General features: G+C 43.2%; 1 protein-coding gene across 4 annotated transcripts in view; it reads right to left on the bottom strand.

Moving 5' to 3' along the window:
- Positions 1-21,717, bottom strand: part of POU2F1 (POU class 2 homeobox 1) — a 174,583-nt gene that overhangs the window by 13,787 nt on the left and 139,079 nt on the right. For all 4 annotated transcript variants that reach the window (XM_048869595.2, XM_048869625.2, XM_048869614.2 and 1 more), the window contains 5 exons: positions 17,409-17,503; positions 14,449-14,622; positions 10,934-11,075; positions 4,066-4,211; positions 1,161-1,340 (listed from right to left, as the gene is read on the bottom strand). In XM_048869595.2, the coding sequence (XP_048725552.1) occupies positions 1,161-1,340; positions 4,066-4,211; positions 10,934-11,075; positions 14,449-14,622; positions 17,409-17,503 (737 nt within the window). The remainder of the gene's footprint in view (positions 1-1,160; positions 1,341-4,065; positions 4,212-10,933; positions 11,076-14,448; positions 14,623-17,408; positions 17,504-21,717) is intronic.

Below are 21,717 nucleotides of genomic sequence, written 5' to 3'. Positions count from 1 at the left end.
CACTTCTGCTCCTTAAGCGTAAAGTAACTTTACACCACAATGTAAAACTTGTGGTTGCAAGTGACAGAATCTTCTCAAGGGCTTGTCTGAGAACTCCCACAGGAACTAAAACCATCACAAACCTCACCACCTTCTGCTCCAAGTGCAACATGCAATTCTTCAACCTTGCCTTCTCTAACAAATACACAGCAACATGTATAAAAAACAGAAGAAAACCCCTTCTAAACAAACACTACACTGCACACACACAATTTCATCCCTGAGAAGAGGATGACAGAAAGAACAAACCACACATGACAGATGTTAGTCATGACATTTAATACACTACTGTATGGTGCTCAGATACAATGATGAGGGCAGTATAAAATCCTATATAGAATAGACTAGCCATAGGCTACATGAAATCCACAGACTTCATATAATCAGAAGCTCAGTTACCTTGTCTAGATAACAACAGCCGTCCCTGAACAATGGTGGCGTGGAGTTCAAGGAGCGCACTTTGTTTACGTATGTTTTCAGTAAGTTTGTGTTTACCTTAGCCAAATATAAGGTTTAGAAAAAATGAGTTACAAAGATTAGCTAAAGTGTTTTTTCACTTTGATATACATTAACCCTGCCACAAAGGGACAAAAATAGTAGAATCAGGTATGGGTGACAGTCTGCCAACTACCGCCTAAGAACTGATAGGATCTACTGCTGATTCAATGCATTAACATGACTGGAACAAGATGGAAAGGATGGAACTGGGTAACATTTTTTTCCTTTTAAAGAAAGGGTTTTGGATAAGTACACCGATCTGGAATTATGTGAATTATGATTTCTTAGCATATGTCCAAAGCAGTAATATAAACTGCATCTTTGTGAGTGGTATTTAGTCAGCTGTAAATTACTGCCAGATCAAGTTAGAAGTTCAGTTTGCGTATTTAAATAATGCATTCACACTGGCTGATTTGTAAGATTTACCTTTTGTTTATAGTACACAGTGGGAACCAGTAAATATAGTATTGAAAATGCCAATTAAGTATGTCAGTTACATTTGTGAGAATAAGTTTGCTGCACAGAGCAGGTGAAAAATATGTGTAATTCCCACTATTGCCAGGAGGAGAGGAGTGACTGATCTTTTCCAATGTGCTGAGCCATCTTCATTTCTTGATTCTTACCAGTGAGGTTGGGCAAGGGAAAATTGCTTTGATGGGAGAGCTGCTGGTTCCACCACTACTGGGTGGGTTGATCCTTTTCTCCTTCTGGCGCCGGTTACAGAACCAAACGCGGATCACCTCCTTCTCCATGTTCAGCTGGTCAGCTATCAGGGTGATCTCCTCCGAGGTAGGCTTTTGGTTCTGAAAAATGAGAAATATCTGAAAATCATGGAAATTACTTTGATGAGTGCTGCATTATGGGTCCAGCATAGCAGGATTCTAAACTAAAGACCTGGAGGAAGGAACAACATATAGCTGGAATAGGCCTTCCTGTTTTATCAAAGCAGATGTTGTCAGGAATGGATTAAGCAAAAGTGGGACCTGATGGACCATCCTCCCAATCCCCTAACCTCAGATGGACACTTCTTCATGTTCAGAATCCCGAACACTCAGAACTCCCTTCTTCTCATCCAGCCTCTCCCCAACTAAACAGACCCTTTTTTCTTCCTAGCTGCCAACTCCCAAGTTTGTCATTTTACAGTTCTGTCCCAGCTCCCCAAATGCTCCTTCTTCTAAGTTGCCCCCAAAACCTCTTCTGCTTTGTCCGAGGTAAGCCCTCTCCCTGAAATGCCTCCTTAACTACACTTTCCCAACATGACTGCTACTGAACATGGATGTTTCCTATAGCACTTCCTGAGCTAGATTCTCTTTTGTGTTCAAGCAGACAGGGTGCCACTTACTGCTCCCTGACATAGGGGCTGGTCTGTGCCGGCCCCATCGTTAGTGTGAGATGCCTTGGGCCTGCACTAACCTACACCACTTGCCTAGGGTCTCTAAGGGACCCTGGGCCAGAGGAAGTCCAGCAAAGCAAAGCTCTGCTATGCCCAACATGTCCCCTAAACTGGGGTGTGGCTGGTGTTAGAACTGGCTGTGCTGGCTCTGTGCCACTTGAAAGTTCCCTTCCATCAGGACAATTCTCGACAGGTCATGTGTGTCCACAATCTGGCCCCCACCTCCATCTTTCTGGTCACAAGAAACACTAGCGGAAGCTGTGTTCAGTGTAGCTGGGTAAGGGAGTTAAAGCTCATGTGTTTCTTTCAGAGAGAAGGGAATAATCATAATTTCTGGAGGGCAGAAAGCCAGGGATGAAGCCTGAGACCTTGCAGGAAGGGGAGATTCTTTCATCACCTCATGGGAAAGAGGGAGGTAAAAAGGGCTAGCACCAGTGATGATCAGATGCTCTGCAAGTTGTCAGTACAGAGAGCACAACAAAATGATGTTCAGGAGGCCCCCTGCAGAGGTGGGACTTGGACTCTAATTTATCCTGCACTTGTGACTACAGTACTTAAATTACCAAAGTTACACACAGTCAACTAAGAGTCTAAACATAAATGATGTTTGGTTCTCTTTCCACCTTCCCCAAGTGCACAGACGCTTATTTCCTTTTCTTTTCTCCTTCCTGGTGTGCACAATATCACGCCTTAATCTACTGCTTGATATCCTTTGACTAAGAAACTAAGGGAAAACAGCTGTCAAGAACCAGTGGGACAGCACTTACATTTTTTAATTTATTAAAATTAGGTGAATACAGATCATTCTGCTTGGTACAATATTTACTATTCCCCCTTCCTTGGTACATACACTTTACTAAGTGGATTGAAAGATTGCCTAAGTATGGCCCTCTCTGAGCCTCTCATGAAATTATACTCTTCTGGGGGCTGGGCCTTTAAGGGAAGTCAAGGACCAGACTACTCGTGACAGGCTCCTGTAAGGGAGAATGAGCCAATTTAGTTACTTTTAAGTAATGAAATCCCTTGGTGGTTGGTTGGCAGCTAATTAATGAGCATGATAAAGGGCTGGCTCCTAGAGACAGAAAATTTGTGAGGAAAGTAGCTCTTGTGAGAGCTCAACAGAACCAGGGGCCTGGAAGGCACGGTCTGAGGGATAGGGAATTCCGAAACAGTGGCAGGAAGCCCAACTCCATGTTGCCCCAGAAAAGAGGTGCAGCTGATAGATAGCCACAGACCTCTGGCTCTGGGGAAGGATTATTCCCAGACAGTGGCAAGAAGTCTAACTTCAAGGAAAGGAGCTGAGCCGACAGAACCTTGCTGTACAGGAATGGTGGACCCAGATGAGAACAAACTCAAACTGTCTCCCAGCTAAGACGCTGGGGTGAAGTTTTGCTTGTATTTTCATTGAGCCTTTGGTTAATAAACAGACCTCTCATTAGGGGTATTGTTCCATACGTAAAGCTTCACTGAACTTGTTGATGACATTAGGGGAAACTGAGGGAGCAACTACAGCACCACACTTGGCCAGTTGAAGTGCTATAGGGCAAGTACACCCTGTGACAGATATGTTGTAACTGTTTTGCAATACACTTTCACAAGTCACTACAGATTTCCCCACCCTTTGACAACAACAATCTGCCCACAACATACAGATTGATACACCTGCAAATGTATGAACACACAGACCAACACAGCTAAAGATATCAGCACATACATACAACAACGAACTTATATTGTGCTTTTCAGTTGAGGATTCTACAAACCTTGTTTTATATCTGAGGAAACAGACGCAGCGATTATATGATTTGCCTAAGATATCTCAGCAAATCTGTGACAGAACACAAGGGATGAGAACTGTGGAGTTCTGACTCCCAGGCCCCTGTTCCAACAACTAGATGACAGACACACACTGAAGATATACTACTTTAAATATTTAATGTCTATTATGTTTAATATGCATCTTAAATATATTATTTCTTATATTGTATCCTCAACAATCATTGCATATCTTACAATGTCTGCTTAGTGAAGCTCCTAGCTGCAGAATTCTTTTCACCTTAATGGACATGTTCTTGAACAAAGCCACTATTCTATTTTATTACAAATTGGCTGAGCAGAGCAACTGATTCACTGACCTCCAGAAAACTCTTCTCTAAGGCCACACGTATGTTGGTCTCTATGCTGGTGCGTTTCTTCCTCCTACGGTTCAAGCCCTCAATCCCCAGCCCCGGGGAATTCAGGGCACTTGGGCTGGAGAGAGCTGAATCAGATGAGAGATTTTCTGAAACAGAACAGAAGACAGCATGTATCAGTAAGAGACTTTTTGTCAGTGCACTGCAATCCAATTAAAGGATCCCACACATTCTACCAGTGTAAGAGATGGCAGAATGTACCCCATATTCATTCCAGACCTGGGTGGGCTCCTTCACAGCAGAGGTATTAACCTGGTATTACCATTTATACCTGCAATTTACAAGCTATAAATAGGGCCCAGTATCCTTTGTGACAAACAAAAAATGGCTGCTCACCTTGTGCAGTAACTGTGGTTCTTCGAGATGTCTCCCCCTATGGGCGCTCCACTCTAGGTGTGACAGAGCCTCCCACACCTTTGATTAGGGAGTTCTCATAGCAGTGTCTGTTCGGCCCATGCTTGCGTGACAGTCAGTCTTGTGCCCCATCCCGTTGTTATATAGCACTGTGCGGGTGAACCACCCTCAGTTCCTTCTCTACCATGAAGCCCTATAGCAGAGAACTCTGAAGCAGCGGGGAAGGAGGGCAGGTGGTGGAGAACCTATAGGGGGACACATCTCAAAGAACCACAGTTGTTGCACAGGGTGAGTAACCCATTTCTTCTTCTTCTTCTTCTTCGAGTAGTGTGCCTAAGGGTGCACCACTATAGGTGATTACCGAGCAGTACCATCTAAGGTGGAAGGGGCTTCGGAGTCTAATCCAGTACAGCAGAGAGTACAGTCAAGCCAAATATCATATCAGAGGCAGAGTTGTGCGTGATTGCATAGTGTTCGGAGAACGTATGCACAGAAGCCAAGTGGCAGCTTTACTTATTTCAATGATCGGTACATTTTTGAGGAAGGCCATAGAAGTGGCAGTAGACCTTGCCAAATGGGTGTGTATGAGTGAGAGTGGCTCAATGTTATGAGATTGGTAATAAGAGTTAATGCAGTCTGAAATCCATTTGGAAAGTCTCTGGCTGGAGATTGCAGAGCCCTTTGATGTGTGTGCAATCAAGACGAATATCTTGTTGGTCTTTCTGAAGAGTTTTGTTCTGTCTTGATAGGAGGTCAGAGCTCTTCTGAAAAAAGGGTATATAGTATTGCGTCCTGCTGATTCATATGCTGTTGGGGTAGAAGTCAGGGAAGTGAATGGTCTGACTGATGTAAAATGCAGAAGAGATCTTAGGTAAGCATTTGGAGAGAGGTGACCTTATCCTTAAAAAATACTATGAAGGGGCCATATGCCATCAGGGTCCCTAGTTCACCAACCCATTGCACTGACATGATGGCTATCAGGAATGCTGTCTTCATAGACAAATGGAGTAGCAAGCAAGAAGCCAGGAGGTTCAAAGAGTGATCTTGTGAGGCATTTAAGCACCAGGTTGAGGTCTCATATTGGAGATGGACATTGGACTGGTGGGGAGAGGTTTCCCAGCCCTTTGAGGAACCTTGTTATGGTCAGGTGGATAAGGATGGAATACCCTCTATAGAGGGGTGAAGGGTCATGATGGCAGCCAGGTGGACTCCTATTGAGCTCAATGATAAACCAAAAATGGTTCGGGCTTAGGTGTAGTCTAGTATATCTGAAAGTGATGCAGTCATTGGTGAAAGCTGTCTACAGCCACACCAACAGGCAAAAGGAGATCATTTCTGACAATATGTGTAGCAAGCAGGTTGTTTCCCGCTGTGTAGTAGCACTCTTTTTACATTGTCTGAACAGGTTGTCTCTATCCCTGTGAGCCATCAAATTAACCACGCTTTGAGATGAAATGTCTTGAGATTGGAGTGAAGAATCCTCCCGTGCTCGTGGGAGAGGAAGTGGGGAGTGTTGCAAAGAATAATTGGAGGGCAAGGAAGGTAGCTGTAGGAAGTAAGAAAACAACGTTTGTCTGGCCATGGGAGGGGCTATTAGAATGACTCTGGACCTGTCTCGCTCTATCTTGAGCATCGTCTTGGCTATTAGGGGAGTTGGAGGAAATGCACATGGTAGGTTTGACGGTCACTGAAGTTGAAAAACATCCCCTAAGGATTGGTGACCCAGTCTGCCTTTGAGCAGAAGTGGGTGCATTTTTTGTTTGCCTCTGTGGCAAAAAGGTGCCCCATTGGTGGAATATGTGGGATCTATTTCCCACTCATGGTCTTGGAAGAACTGTCTGCTGAGTGCATCAGCAGTCACAATCTGGATACCTGGGAGACAGGCTGCTGTGACAGTAATCTGGGTTTGTATGCACCAGTTCCGAAGTTTGAGTGCCTCAGTATAAAAGGAGGGAGATCTGGCGCCTCCTGGGCAGCTGATGTAAAACATGCATAATATATTGTCCATCATGATTTTTATGTGCTTTCCTTTTATTAGTAGTAGGAATCGGAGAGAAGCATATCTGATTGCCTTGAGTTCCAGGAGATTGATAGGTAGCATTGTCTCCTGCGGCGTCCACTTGCCTTGGATCACGTAACTGTCTAGATGCACTCCCCACCCTAGCAGAGAGGTGTCTGTCATTATAACGACCGTCGGGGAAGGATATGTGAACAGGACAGAATGTTGTGATGGTTCTTCCACCAATCAAGGTATTGTTTCACGAAGGCAGGTACACAAAAGAGCATATGTAGACTGTGTTTGGTGGGCGAATAAATGGTTCTGAGCCATCCATGGAGGCAGCATATTCTAAGTCAGGCATGCTCTGTCACGAAGGTCATGACCGCAATGTGGCCCAGTAATAGAATGCAGTTCCTGACTATGGTTTGTGGACTGAGTTGAATCATGTTCACTATGTTGGAGAGGGCCATGAACCTGTGCTGAGGAAGGTAGGCTCTTGCCGTCACTGAATCGAGATGTGACCCTGTGAACTCTAGGCTCTGCACTGGGGTCAATGTGGATTTATGTATATTCAGTTGTAGACCCAATTGGAGGAAGAGGTGTATGGCCTTGGAAGTTACCCAAGATGTCATCTCCATGGAGCAGCCTTTTAGTAACCAATTATCCAGGTAAGGGAATAGTAAAATATCTTTCTTGTGGAGTTGGGCTGCTACCTCCAACATGACCTTCGAAAAGACCATGGGGCAGATGACAGACCTAAGGGGAGCACTCAATATTGGAAGTGATTCTGGCCAACAATAAAATGGAGGAATCATTTGTGAGATGGGTGGATAGCGATATGGAAATACGCATCTTGAGTGTCGAGGACTGAAACTCAATCTCCTTCCTCTGGTGAGGGAACTATCCTCTACCTTTGGCATCACCATTTTGAATTTCTACACCTTTACATAGGTGTGGAGTAGTCTCAGGTCTAGGATGGGTCTCCAGCCTCCAGGTTTTTGGTACCAGGAAGTACCTTGAACAAAACATCTGTGCTGCATGGGGACTGGTTCTAGAGCTCCCCAACGTAAGAGAGTGCCTATTTCTTGGCACAGTATGCTCTCATGAGCAGGGTCCCTGAAGAGGGATGAGGAATGGGGGGAAAAGGGGGTAGTTGGTGGAAGTGAAGTGGATTGCGTAATCTGTGGAGACAAATCTCCAAGACCCACCAGTCCGTAGTGATCAACTCAAGACTGCATGAAGTGGTGAAGGCGGTCACCGAAGGGAGGGGTCAGCTGCAATGGGGGAGGATGAGGATGGTAATTTAGACCCTTGACCAACATGTCAAAATTGCTGCTTGGAGATGGACGAGTCCAAGGCAGAAGGCTGAGAAGCGGATAGTTTCCTTCTCTGGAACCTTTGCCTTCTTTGGTGTGGTTCATACGCCTTCTGAGGGAGGAAGAATTTGGTGTGTGTGTGGGGGGGATCTCTGGGATGTCTGGGACTTGCTGAGTTTGGTCTTATATGAAGGGGCGTAAAAGTCAAGAGAATGCGAAGTCACTCTGGAATCCTTCAATGTTTGCAGAGACTCATCCATCGATCTGCGAACAATTTAGAACCGTTGAAATGAAGGTCTTTGACTGGGATCTGAACCTCCTTAGGGAAATGAGAGAGCTGGAGCCAGGAGACTCTTCTCATTACCAATGCTTTGGCCATCGAGCAAGCGGTGGTGTCAGCAGCATCGAGGGAGGCTTGCAACATTGTTCTGGCCAATAGCTGGCCTTCCGCCATAATTGCTTGAAACTGCTCCCTGTGTTTTGCAGATAGGTGGTCGACAAAGGTCATGAGTTTGGTGGAGTTGATATGGTTATATTTTGCCATTAAGGCCTCAAAATTGGCAATTCTGAATTGAAGTGAGGCTGAGGAGTAAGACTTTCTCCCAAATAGGCCCCGATGCTTGTGGTCTTTATTGTGAGGTGTTGATTTAGTGTAGTGCTGCCTAAAGCTTTCATTCACCACATCTACCATGGAGTTAGGTCAGGGGTGGGAAAATGAAAACTCCAAGCGCTTTGCTGGGACATAACATTTCTTGTCTGTTCTTTTACATGTAGGCGGAATGGACACTATACTGGTATGTGCCAAACAACCTTTGCTGGATGTAAAAGCCTCATTAACAGTTAATGCTATACAGGCCACTGATGGTGAATGGAGGATATCGAGCAGCTTATGATGAGGCTCCATAACCTCCCCGAGTGGAATCTAAGGAATCTGCAAGTCTCTTGATCAGATCCTGGAAGTGTTTAAAATCATCCACCAGGAATGAGAGGGGAGACATAACTGCTTCATCCGCAGATCAAGAGATATTGCCTGTAGGTGAAACCTCTTCATCAGCTCTAGCCTCCTGCTCCTCAAAAGATTCCCCCTGAGGGTCAGGTCTTCTAGGGGGAGCAGGTAATGCCAACTGTTCTTGCCCATGGTGGGTAATACTGGATGTCCTAGAGAACTGTTGACTATAAACAGCCCAAAGTCCCAAATTGGCCAAGGAGGAGAAGCATAACGCATTGGTGGAGGCACCCAAAGGTGCTCGTATCAGTAAGGCACTGGTGGTAATCATGGGCCGTGGACAGTCGCAGCTTCAGTCAAAGCCTCTGGAAAGGGACCTCTGAAGGAGCGAGGAAGAGAGCCTTGGACCGACACTTGTCATACTGAGGTGAGGTCGTCAACAGAAGCCTTTTCCTCTGGTTCACTCAGGAATGATGGAGCACCTAGAGAAATCTGAGGTGAAATAATTGGTACCAGGAACACCTCAGGTGATCTGGATGTCCTCGATATCGAGAGCACGTCAGACCTGAGCAGTCTCCGATATAAGCAGGTCCCAAGGAACATGGAACTCCTGAGGTACTGTGAGGGGCATCAATTCCAAGGCTGACAAGTGTAGTACAGTAGTTGTGGCTGGCGGTGTTGCCGGCGCTGTAGACTTTGATGGTGCCAAGTGTTTCATGCACTCTGAAGGAGGTGCAGTTGGAGACCACGTGGGCTTCTTCAGTACTGAGGGAGCATAGGAAGAGCTCTTCTTTCAGCCTTTGTCTGATGCTGGTACCGAGGGTACAAAATGGCATCCTCTGCATAGCGTGACCTCACACCTCTGGTGTGTGCAAGGTCACGCTGCATGGAGGACGCCATTTAGTAGAGCAAATTGGCGTCCTCCACACAGCGTGACCTTATATGTATGGTGCACGTGAGGTCACATTATACAGAGGATGCTGTTTTGTAGAGCGAAATAGTGTCCTCTATGCACCGTGACCTTGCATGCGCTGTATGTGCAAGGCCATGCTCTGTGGAACAAAATGGCATCATCTGCACACTCAGGATTGCTGCAACCCCATCTGCTAATGGTGTGACCCCATTTGGGGGTCACAACCCACCGTTTGGGAACCACTGTCCTAGGGGCTTGAAATACCCTCTGAGAAACCTTGGTGTTGGATGCTACAGAACCAGCCAGAAACTTTTTGCTGACATTTCTTTGTTGGCCAAATGAAGTGAGGCCCTACATTAAACTGGATGGCATTTTTGCTTGTCTGTAATGCAATAGATTTTGAACACTGCATTCGATCAATTCCAAAATTTCAAGTAATGTTCTAGGCATGAGGGAGTAGAACTCCATTGATTTTGGTGAAAATTGGAAAACTAGGAGGAAATGGGGGACAAATGGTTAGAAGACCTCTCAGCTTCAACCAGGTCTGTTATGGTCTACAGATTAAAGAACTAGTCGATGGCAGCCATTAACAACCTCAAGCATAACAATGGCCCCATCTCAGCTCTGCTCATTGTCTGAGTTTAAAACGTCAACATCCCGAATGACTTATCTCCCACAGAGAAAGAAAAGGATAAATAATGTTATGTTGTGGATAGGAACCTATGGGGGGGGGGGGTGTGGAGGGGAGGAAGAGGGGGCGCACACAGACCCCCTACCATGGAGAGAGGGAGAAATGGAGGGGGCACAGAGTCCATGGCATGGAAAGAAGGGTGGCACACAGGGAGCTTGTGGAGGGACTGGATGAATCTTGAGAGCTGCTGGTGTATGCAGTGAGCTTGGCCTGCACTAGCTACGAAGTGTGAAACCCTCTTGTAACTACCCAACTGGGAAAGGAATCTAGAGGACAGTTAGAAGTTATATGCGCATGCACACACACAGCATGTAGTGTATACTTTTCCCTCACGCCAGCCAATGATTCCACTGACTGTGTAGCACATATCCAAAAGCTACATGGGAATTGCTTCAAAGGCCTGTCGACCCTTGGACCAATGCTATTATTACTTTTATCCTCGTGAATTACCTGTCCCAAGAAGAGATAGGGAAGCTTGATGGATTTTGTAACAAGTGACTTAAGGCCCAAACCAAGCAGAAGAGTAAAGCAATTTTTCAGAATCCCACTGGATTTGTGGTGGGATTGTGAAGAAGTTCACAGACTCATTCACCTGCATCATTGAGCCACTTTTCCAGAAGTGGCTTTAACTTGCACATGTTTTTAAAGCTGAGGTTCAAGGCTTCAAAGCGAGAGATGGTAGTTTGGCTGAAGTCATTTCCATAGAGTTTGCCCATAGCGAGCCCAACATCACCCTGCACAGAGAGAGAGAGAGAGAGAGAGATTCATTAACATATGACTCTTAGCTATAGAAGTCTCTTCTATCACACAGAGGACACAAAGCACTAACTGAAACAAACACATCAGTGGGCCCTTTTGGTGACACCACTTCTACATAAGGCTTCAGGTATACAGAAATTTGCTCAGTGCTAATAGGTTCATGCTAATCCAGATGATGATAAAAAAGATTTAGTCTTTCCAAGTCTCTCACTCTTTAATCTGAACTCTTTCCAGAATATCTCGGGAGTCTTTGGCTTGGTCTCCACATTAACAGTGTGGCAGGGCTTGAAGCCCAGGATCGTGGGCATAACCTGTTACTCAAGACCATGAACTGAGGCCTGAGAAAAACAAATGAGAATGGAAGGCTGACTCCCCCCCAAATACAATCTGTGCTAAATAACAGAAAAATAAATAAAATAAATTACTAACAGAGTAAGAAAAAATAAGCAAGAGAAATAGCAAGCAGCTTGGCAAGCTAACAGACTCTACAACACTCTCGCAAGCAGTTGAGAAGCACCAGCAGTGGTAGCGACTCTGCTCCCCCGAATATCCTCACACTGGAGCAGAGGGATATCTAGGGCACAGACAATCTCCAGTCATGAGTGCACGTGTAAGCACATACATCCTGAAGTGGAGCACCCACAGAGATACTCCTTGAAGTAGTAGTTATTCATTTCTTTGTGAACATTTCCCCCCCAAAGATGGTATCATTTCAGTGGTAGGTGAAGGCATGACTGTATGGGAATTAGCGAAGAGTCAGTCACACACCACTGAAGTAGAGGATAAAGACACTTTGCAATAAACTAGTTCGATACACTTCATGGAAAGACAATCCAATTACAGACCAATGAAAACAAATATGGAGCACAATATGAGCAGTTATACTTCATTACAATAGTGTCATTCGTGCCAGAAGAGAGGTGACAAGAGATAATATTCCCATTTGTTTGTATTACATCACAAGATATTGTAACATGTCAAATCACAAGTTCCCATAGTAGGAACACATCTCAAACTAGTCAGTGTGGATGTAGGTAATGTCTGTACAGTATTTCCAGGATTATCAGCTATCTCAGATGGAATACTTTGCTTGGATTTAAATGGGTCAAACATGCAGCTATTTTAAAAGAAATTAAAATTATATAAAACCCCCAATTAATCTGTTTTGGACACTTACTTTAAAATGATAAAGAACTATCGCAAGTAAAAACCAGCTTATTATATTACCCCCAAAATGGAATGTAATAGGCAATTAGTGTACAATGCAAACTAGACCCTTGTAATTATATTTGAAAAGAACAAAAGTAAATCCGATGAATTTGAAAATAACCTACGTCATTGGCAATGAATTTTCCTGTTATCCTTTGGCATGCAATCTAATTATGTGACTATAGGAAACCTTAGTAATAAGATCCTTAATTACTACACAATTATGTAATTAGGTAATAGTTATTAAAAACTGCCTAAATTATGTACATATTTACTCAAAGAATAAGAATGGATCAATCAAGTAAATACTATGCCATTTAGAACAGTTTTTTGGTTGTTCTTTTTAAATAAAGGGAAATTTAATACAAAAAGCTGCCTTTGTATTATACTGGGATTGTGATACTAAGCTCAAAAGCAAGGGCTGGTAATAGAATCCTTGAGTTATTGTGTCTGCTTTTTCCTCCACGGTACAAATTCAGGACAGCGTCAGTAAAGAGAGTTAACCCTTAACTTAAAAATCCTGATTTCTGCTGCATAATCATTTCACAATGACACAGCAGGCTAATTGTCACAACTGTGATGAGCACAAACTAGAAATCCTCAGTTAAGCAACACTATTCTATTCAATACAGGTTCTTATACCATGCTTATCACCATAATATTTGAGTCTCATGACAGAGAGACTGAAGCATGCTTGTGCCAACAAAACACTCATCTTACTAAGAACAACCTGTTCTTGTGCGGTAATTAAGATTCTGGCAGGAACTTGTGAACTTGTGAACCCTGATTTTTCAGGCATTTAGAACGCCATCGGAAAAATAAATCTGACCATGGACACATGCATTCAGCTACGGCACGTTACTTATTCTGAATTCACAAAAAATTGGATTGGCTGCTTTGAGTTCAGACTTCTGATTTTTGTTCACTCCTTCTAGCAAAACATGCTAATGTTTAACAGCATGCTACCAGACTTCTTGATAGGGACAGAGGATTTTAATTTTTAAGGGGGAAAAAAACACTTAATTTTCATTTTTTTCAAGAGGGAACTCCTAGATCCAAGCACAGCTTCACTCAGCAACAGGATGACAGAACATATAATCATACTTTGCACTACTAATAGCACCTTTCATCCAACAATATTCAATATACAGTATTCAAAATTACTTTCTTCAGCCTCATCCTGATGGGTTCTTGTGCTCTGACTCCACCCTCCTAAACGGATTTCACCATCAGGCTTTAGGTAAGCAGACTAGTGAACCTTTGCTCTGGTGAGCCTGTAGGGTGGGAGTTGCTTTCCCTTAATGTTGCTCCTCTATATTCACTTAAACATTGCTAAATACTTAATGGCAAAAGTGGGTTTTGTTTTTGTTTTTTTTTGTTTGGGTTTTTTAGAACTCAGGAGTCCAGGCACCTACTTCCTTGCTCTAACTCTAAAACAGTTCCTTTCTTATCATCAATTATTTACATATGAACCTGGTGAAAGAAAGAAAGATTGATAAGCTTGTCTTCAGCGTATTCAATGTGGACACTATTCCAAAGTGGTGATCAAACCTCATACGCTTTCTTCAAGTTTACTATTTTCTTATTCAACTTGTCTTTTCACAACTTGTTTCCGGATCATTTTAAGATTTCTCCTCTGCCATTTGAGTTCTTATTTGCGGACCCTTGCAAGCCTTAAACCTCAAATACAGAATCACTGATATTTAATAGGAAAATGTGTTCAAATGATAAAACCCTTCAACATATAAAGCAGCTTCATCACAGTTTTGACACCATCTTTAAATACTTAGAACGGTTAAGTGTGCTATATGACTTGAGAGGTTGCATTTCCGAGAGCAGCTTTTAAAGTGTTTTGACCTATTCTTTTTAAATCTTCTAGGCTGAACAGACCACATTCAATGACAGCCTGAGCTGGTAAATTCATGCACCTGCTGGGAAAATGGCTACCTTTTAAAACCAACAAGGGAGTGAGTAAGATGTGTATGGCCTTTTCCGTTCTTTTCTGATACAGAAGGGAAAGACGAGAGCTTAATTCTATTTAAGAAGGCACTGCTAAGAAGGGGTGCTATTGTCCCCAACCTCCAAACCTGAAAACTGATTTAACCCTAAACTGGGAGGTATAGGGTTACTCAATTTTACCTGAGTGAATCCAAGTTTGATCCGTCTTTGTTTGAAAGTCTTGGCAAACTGCTCAAGCTCCTCAAGGTCACTGGGCTCCTCCAAGCTGGGAGTCTCAATTCGCTTTGGTGTTGATTGGCTCTGTGGAAGTGGCTGAATGGGGGTTGCTGCTATTGTGCGTGTTGGGGTTGCTGGCTGTTGAGGGTAGGAGACAGGAAGAGAAAAAAAAAGTTTTTTTTAAAAACACAAAATAGTGGAAATAAATCTCACTCAGGAGTCCAGATTCCCACAGGAGACAGGTTGGATACTAATATATCTACCATTTCTAATAAATCCCAAAGTGCTCTCAAATTTATTAACATTGCTCAAATAAAGGCCATCACCATCCACTGTACTGTATTAGTATACAGTCTTTCAAGAAGGACTCTGTCAAAAAAAGCCAAGGAAAAACAAAAGATATACTGTACCAGTTTACTAATGCCTTCTGCCTACTCCAAGAACAGTTCAACGTTACTCTTAATATTTTTCAATACTTTTGGAGAGTTTGGCATTCATCCCCTTTAATTATTTTAAAATTCAATTTACTGTGGGTGCAGCATCAAGTTGACAGCTCTACAGACTCAAATCCTCTATTTTTCCTCAGAACAAGCTTAGCAGAGGCAGCAGCACAAATATCCCTAACATTTCCCCTTGTGAATGTGACACAACCTTGTCCCAGAGGCACCACTTCTGGGGCGGGGAGAGAGCAGTTTGCTCTCTTTGGCACCTCTGCTGAGACTGCTAACAAGAAGAGTATTTATAATGGAGACATTATATGGCAATAATTCCTCTTAAAAAAATAAAAACTCACAGAAAAGGAATTTCTTTTAGGTCTCTGATTTTCCCAGCATAACCACACAGTTTCCTAGGAAACTACTGAAAAGTTTGCTATTCCTGACAATTAGCCTATAAAGATCATTTCCCAATATAAAAGTAGGAATACAGGGCCTCAGTAAGAGCCTGAGATGTGTGTGTGTGCGCGCTATGGAAACCACAGTTAGGCTAGGTTTCACACAATCAAAATATATTAAGAGAACATCTGGGTTTCACAGTTAAGGTTTTGCACACAATCTGAACGTTGGAATTTCTTGAGCTTTGAGTGCTTTACTCCACCTCCTTGGGTGTATGCATTGTTAAAATGCAGAGCTGAATCCTCCTTTGGCCAAATTCTGTTCACTGCAGCTGAGGGGCTTGGGCAAAGATGGTTTTGCGCCATTTCTATGTCCTCGGCCCAATTCTGACGCTGTTTATGCCCCCAATGCAGCAGAGAGAAGCCTCAAGACCGCTCTAAATTGCGCTGGTTGGTAATAGCCTCCAAACGGCCGTTCCCTAGCACTTCAGTGCGACAGCCATATCGCCTACAAAGCTAAACCTCCAACTGGCTCACTAAGTTGGCTTTCTACTTGGTTAGCGCTAGTGATATTCTGCAATGCAGAGCAGGTGGTTCGGGGGGGGCAGGATTTAGCCCACTGTCTTTAATTACATGATCACATATTATTGCTCAGATAATATACAATATTTTCAAGAACTGTAGATACATGTCGCACACTTTTTCCATCCCCAATATTTTAAACTTACTTAAACTATATTGGACTACAGAAACGTATTTGACTTAAATTTTTATTAAAGTTCTTTTTTTCCCCCTATGTTACACATTAGAGAAAATCTTTGTTAGGGACATGTGAAGCTCCCCAAGCTGTGAACTAGAATAGCTAATTTCCACTATTCTACATTGCATATAGAAAATGTAGTAAGCAATACAAGTACAGGTACTATGTACTTTTCATATATGGCACTTTCACAGACTGTAACAGACGCAATAGCATGTGCTACAAAATGCTACCTGCATTAAAAGAAAAACATTATGTGATAGTCTGTTTTTCAGAAATAATATGTGATCATATAATTAGAGGCTACAGTAACACACGAACACAAGCAAGCAGAGTTAAAGCTGCAGGCACTTCAACATTACTTTTCCAGAGTTTTGAAAGCTTAACCGTAGAGCTTTAATAGCTTAAAACAATGTTTTTAAAGGTTTCTTTTTTTTTTTTCCTAAAGATATAAATCATGGAAAAACAGCTAAAAATTAGTTTTACTCTTCTGCTGACTTGCAAAAGACTGGCAACAATATCTTTGGCTAGAAAATAGACCACTTTGCCCAGGATCTTTGGAAAACTTCCAGGAGGGAAACCCTTTCCTGCACACTTTAGGAAGCCCTCAGCCCTTTTCCTGTAAGTTTTAGGAACTCTGAGAACCTTATAAAGAAATGGAGGAATTGAGGCAAATGTTCCTATGGACATGTTGCCTTAAGCCCCACACATCTGCCAATTAAGCAGCTAAATTAACTGCAGACTCCTGAATAGTATAGCCTCTTTTAGCTGTGTATATTAAAAAATTACTCTATATAACATGAAGTCTTCAGTCTTATAATTTTGTCAAATCAAAAATATTTTTCACGAGAACAATTAAAGGCATTTTTACTCAATGAGGGCTATTTCCATGCCAAATATCAACGTATAGCCCTTTAGGTTTTAAATCTATTAAAAACAAGGTTGCAAAAATGTTTAATATAATGGAAAAAGGGTATTGTTCCACCACTCTACTTGTACTCAAAATTGACTAAACCATTTTTGTTCAAACTACTAAAAACTTCCACCTTCAGGAAAAGGCCAAGCATGGATAATTTCAGTCCAAAGAGGAAACGTTTTGGTAAATTATGAGTGAATGAAAACAGGAAAATTTGAAGGGAAACTATTATGCAGCTTTAATATACAGATAACTATAACTGGAGCTGGCACTTCTGTTGTATTGTAGCCATCTAGAAAAGTGAGACGACTAAGTAGCTCAACTTCCATTCTTGCAACAAACATATATGTGCCCCTCTTGCACATTAGTTTGAGTGCCCCAAAGAACTGCTGAAAAGCTGCAGGAGGAAAACTGACCTGTGAGGTGAGGGTGATGCTTGGCTGAGACTGCAGGAGGTTGGCTTGGCTTTGCTGAGGTAGTTGCGTTAAGAGATTCTGCGCTTGCAGGAGACCTGAAAAGAGGTGGTTTGGCAAACAGTTTCAGAAACTTTAGAAGCTGACTGAAATGAAGCACTTAAAACAAAAAGAAGATAGATGAAAGGCTGACATCTCCAATGTCTTTAATTCTCAGTCCACAATTCCCCTGCATTCCTGTAAAGCATAGGGTCAAGTATCAGGGGGTAGCCGTATTAGTCTGTATCCACAAAAACAAGGAGTCCAGTAGCACCTTAAAGACGAACAGATTTATTTGGGCATAAGCTTTCGTGGGTAAAAAACCACTTTTGCAGATGCATGGAGTGAAAATCACATATGCGGGCATTACATAATGACACATGAAGAGAAGGGAGTTACCTCACAAGTGGAGAACCAGTGTTGACAGGGCCAATTCGATCAGGGTGGATGTAGTCCACTCCCAACAATAGATGAGGAGGTGTCAATTCCAGGAGAGGCAAAGCTGCTTTTGTAATGAGCCAGCCATTCCCAGTCCCTATTCAAGCCCAAATTAATGGTGTTAAATTTGCAAATGAATGTTAGTTCTGCTGTTTCTCTTTGAAGTCTGTTTCTGAAGGTTTTTTTGTTCAACTATAGCTACTTTCAAATCTGTTATAGAATGTCCAGGAAGACTGAAGTGTTCGCCTACTGACTTTTGTATGTTACCATTCCTGATGTCCGATTTGTGTCTATTCTTTTATGTAGGGACTGTCCTGTTTTGCCAATGTACATGGCAGAGGGGTATTGCTGGCACATGATGGCGTGTATAACATTGGTAGACGAGCAGGTGAATGAGCCTCTGATGGTATGGTTGATGTGGTTGTGTCCTCTGATGGTGTCCTTAGTTTGCAAATGGTGTTGCAAATTTAACACCATTAATTTGGGCTTGAATAGGCTATTTTTGCAGCATTACTTTGCCTGTGATGCAGACACAATAAGAGCTGACTGGGGCTGCGCTTATATTATATGTAGGAAGTGTTTCATCTAATGATAGTACTATTGGCTTAATGCCTTGGAGGTGTCAATTGGTTTTCCCTTTCTGGTTTGGTACTCAAACAGTTAGTAGACAGCTGAGCGTTGAAGAGCCAAATAAAAATAAAATGAAGCCACTGAAGAAGGTGATTAAATGTTACACTCTGCACAATACATTTCAGCTGCTGGAACATCCCTTTAGAATGAATGAAGAATGAAATGGTAGACTAAAGTAGTATAACAAACAGAAGAAATATATCCAATCACTTGCAAATATAAAACAGAGACTGAATCTTTAGAAAGGAGTAATTATATCTCAAATGTTAGATAAGGTACTGAACATTCTTTAGGTTGCACCACAAAAATTGAGGTTACAGTAATTCCTCACTTAACGTTGTAGTTATATTCCTGAAAAATGCATCTTTAAGCAAAATGATGTTAAGTGAATCCAATTTCCCCATAAGAATTAATGTAAATGGGGGGCGGGGGGAGGAGGATTAGGTTCCAGGGAATTTTTTTTTTTTGCCAGACAAAAGACTATACATACACACATGCAGTAAAGTTTTACACAAACAATTTAATACTGTACACAGCGATGATGATTGTGAAGCTTGGTTGAGGTGGTGAAGTCAGAGGGTGGGATATTTCCCAGGGAATGCCTTACTACTAAATGATGAACTAGCAATTGGCTGAGCCCTCAAGGGTTAACTCATTGTTGTTAATGTAGCCTCACACTCTACAAGGCAGCACGAATGGAGGGAGGGGAGACAGGATGGCAGACAGAGAGACACACCCTGTGTCTCTCTGTCAGAGAGACAGAGATGCGCATTTCCCCTTTAAGTATGCTGATACCACTCTTAAGTGCACCACCTTGTTAAGTTAATCCGCAAGCAGCTGCTGCCAGGCAGGTCCCTCCGTCCTGAGCCCTGTCGTGTGTGTCCCCTGCTCTATGGAGATGGGGTAAGCGGGGTGCAGGAGTAGGGGGGAGGGGACACCCTGACATTAGCCCACCCAGCAAGCCGGAGGCTCTGGAGAGCAGCTCCAAGGCAGAGAGCAGGAGCAGCACGGGGCAGTGGGGGGAGGGACAGCTGCATTGCCAGCAACTGATAGCCTGCTGGGCTGCTGCTGCACAGGGAACTTAGGGGAGCGGGAAGCTGATAGGGGGGCTGCCCGTCCACCCTGGTTCCAAGCCCCCACCAGCTAGCTCCAATGGGCTGCTCTTTCTGCAAGCAGTGGACAAAGCAGGTGGCTGCCAAACAACGTTACAAGGGAGCACTGCGCAACTTTAAACAAGCACGTTCCCTAATTGATCAGCAACGTAACAATGAAACAACGTTAACTGGGATGACTTTAAGTGAGGAGTTACTGTACTTACCTGTAACTGGAGGTTCTTCGAGATGTGTGAGCCCTATTTGTATTTCACAGGTGGGATACTCACGTGCACCATTAGCCTAAGTTGAGAATATTTTGCAAATAGTGTCCATTGGCCCATACATGCACCATAGCTCTCCTCATGCACTGAACCAAGGGCATAAAAGATGGCATGAGCTGATGCCTCTCCAGTTTGCCAAACGTACCACTGTTCAAACAATCCGCGGCAGAGGAGATGGAGGGTGTGGACTGGAATACAGATAGGGACCACATATCTCAAAGAATGTCCACTGTTACAGATACATAACCTCCATTTCTTCTTTGAGTTAAGGTCCCTATGTGCATTCCACATGTGGGAGATCAACAAGCAACAGTCAACAGGGGGTGTGTAAGAGGACACAGAAGTGATAGCTGATTGTAGCACTGCTGTCCCCACAGCTATATACACAGTTGATGACTAGACCAGAGTGTAATATCTTGTGAAGGTATGTAAAGAGTTCCAAGTAGCTGCCCTATACATCTCTAGGAGAGGTAAGTCTCTCAGCTATGCAGTCTAAGTAGCTTGCCCTCTAATGGAATGAGTCCCTCAGGTGTGTGTGTGTGTGGGGGGGAGATATGAGCTAGTTGGTAACAAACTAGCTCATATCCATTTTGAAAGTCTCTGTGCCAATACAGCTCGACCTCTTGATCACTCTGCTATGGAAACAAACGGTTTAAGGTGTCTTCTAACATCTTTTTTCTTTGCAGATAAAAGCTGTTCACACATCTAGAATCTGTCCGTTTCTCTTCATCTGAGGCATGTGGTTTGGGAAAAATACTTATAAGTGAATTAACTGACTCATATGAAACTTGGAAACTACTTTAGGAATGAATCTAGGGCAGAGTTGTAATGACACCTTTTCTTTAGAGAATGTAGTATATGGTGGGACCACCATGAGCGTGCCTAGCTCACTGATTCCTCTGGCTGACATTGTGGCTATTAGAAAGGCCACCTTCATGGACAGATGGGCCATAGATCATATGGCTGGAGGCTCAAAGGGGAGTTTAGTGAGCAATGATAATATAAATTGAGGTCCCACTGAGATGTGAACTTCACAAATGGTGTAAAGGATCTGAGAATCTACATCAGAAATCTAAATGTGACAGCATGAGTGAATATTGTACCATTATCCACAGGAGGATGGAAAGTGCTGATCTCTGCTAAATATACTCGCAGAGAACTGAGTGTGCGAAACAAAGATGTACGGGTGAAACCTGTCTTTAAGATGATAGGGATCCTGGTGGATTCTGGAGACAGCTGCATTGGTGAGCCCAAGAGGAGAAACATTTCCATTTTGCTGAGTAACAGCTCCTTGTACAGACTTCTCTGCTTTGGTTTAGGATGTATTGCACCCTTTTAGAACACGAGTGCTCTATTTCTGATACCCATCCAAAAACCAGGCCTTGAGTTGTAGTGGTCCTGGACTGACGTGCTTGAACCTGCCCTTATGCTGTGTTAGATGGTCCAGCAGCATGAACTGAGAGCTTCAGCAGATCCGTAAACCAGAACTGCCTTGGCCAGTTGATACAATCAGGATGACTCAAGCTCAGCCTCAGTGGATATTCCATAGAACTTGTGGTATGAATGGGATGGGAGGGAAGGCATACCCCGGGCAACCGTTCCATGACACCAGCAGGGCATCTCCCATTATGCCTTTGCCCGGGCAGCTCTGGAGCAATGCCAAGGAAGTTTTCTGTTCTCCCACAAGGCAAAAAGGTCCCAGGCTGGTGTACCCCATTGAGTGAAGGCATCATCGAGAACCAAATTATGTATCTCTCATTACTGATTTAAAGAAAAATGTCTGCTTTGGCAGTCTGCTAAGGAGTTTTGCACCTCTGATAAATATGCTGC

Source organism: Caretta caretta, chromosome 1, assembly GCF_965140235.1.
Source record: "Caretta caretta isolate rCarCar2 chromosome 1, rCarCar1.hap1, whole genome shotgun sequence".
NCBI classification, from domain to species: Eukaryota; Metazoa; Chordata; order Testudines; family Cheloniidae; genus Caretta; species Caretta caretta.
The sequence above is the reverse complement of the archived record's forward strand: the minus strand, read 5'-3'. Positions and strand labels throughout refer to the sequence as shown.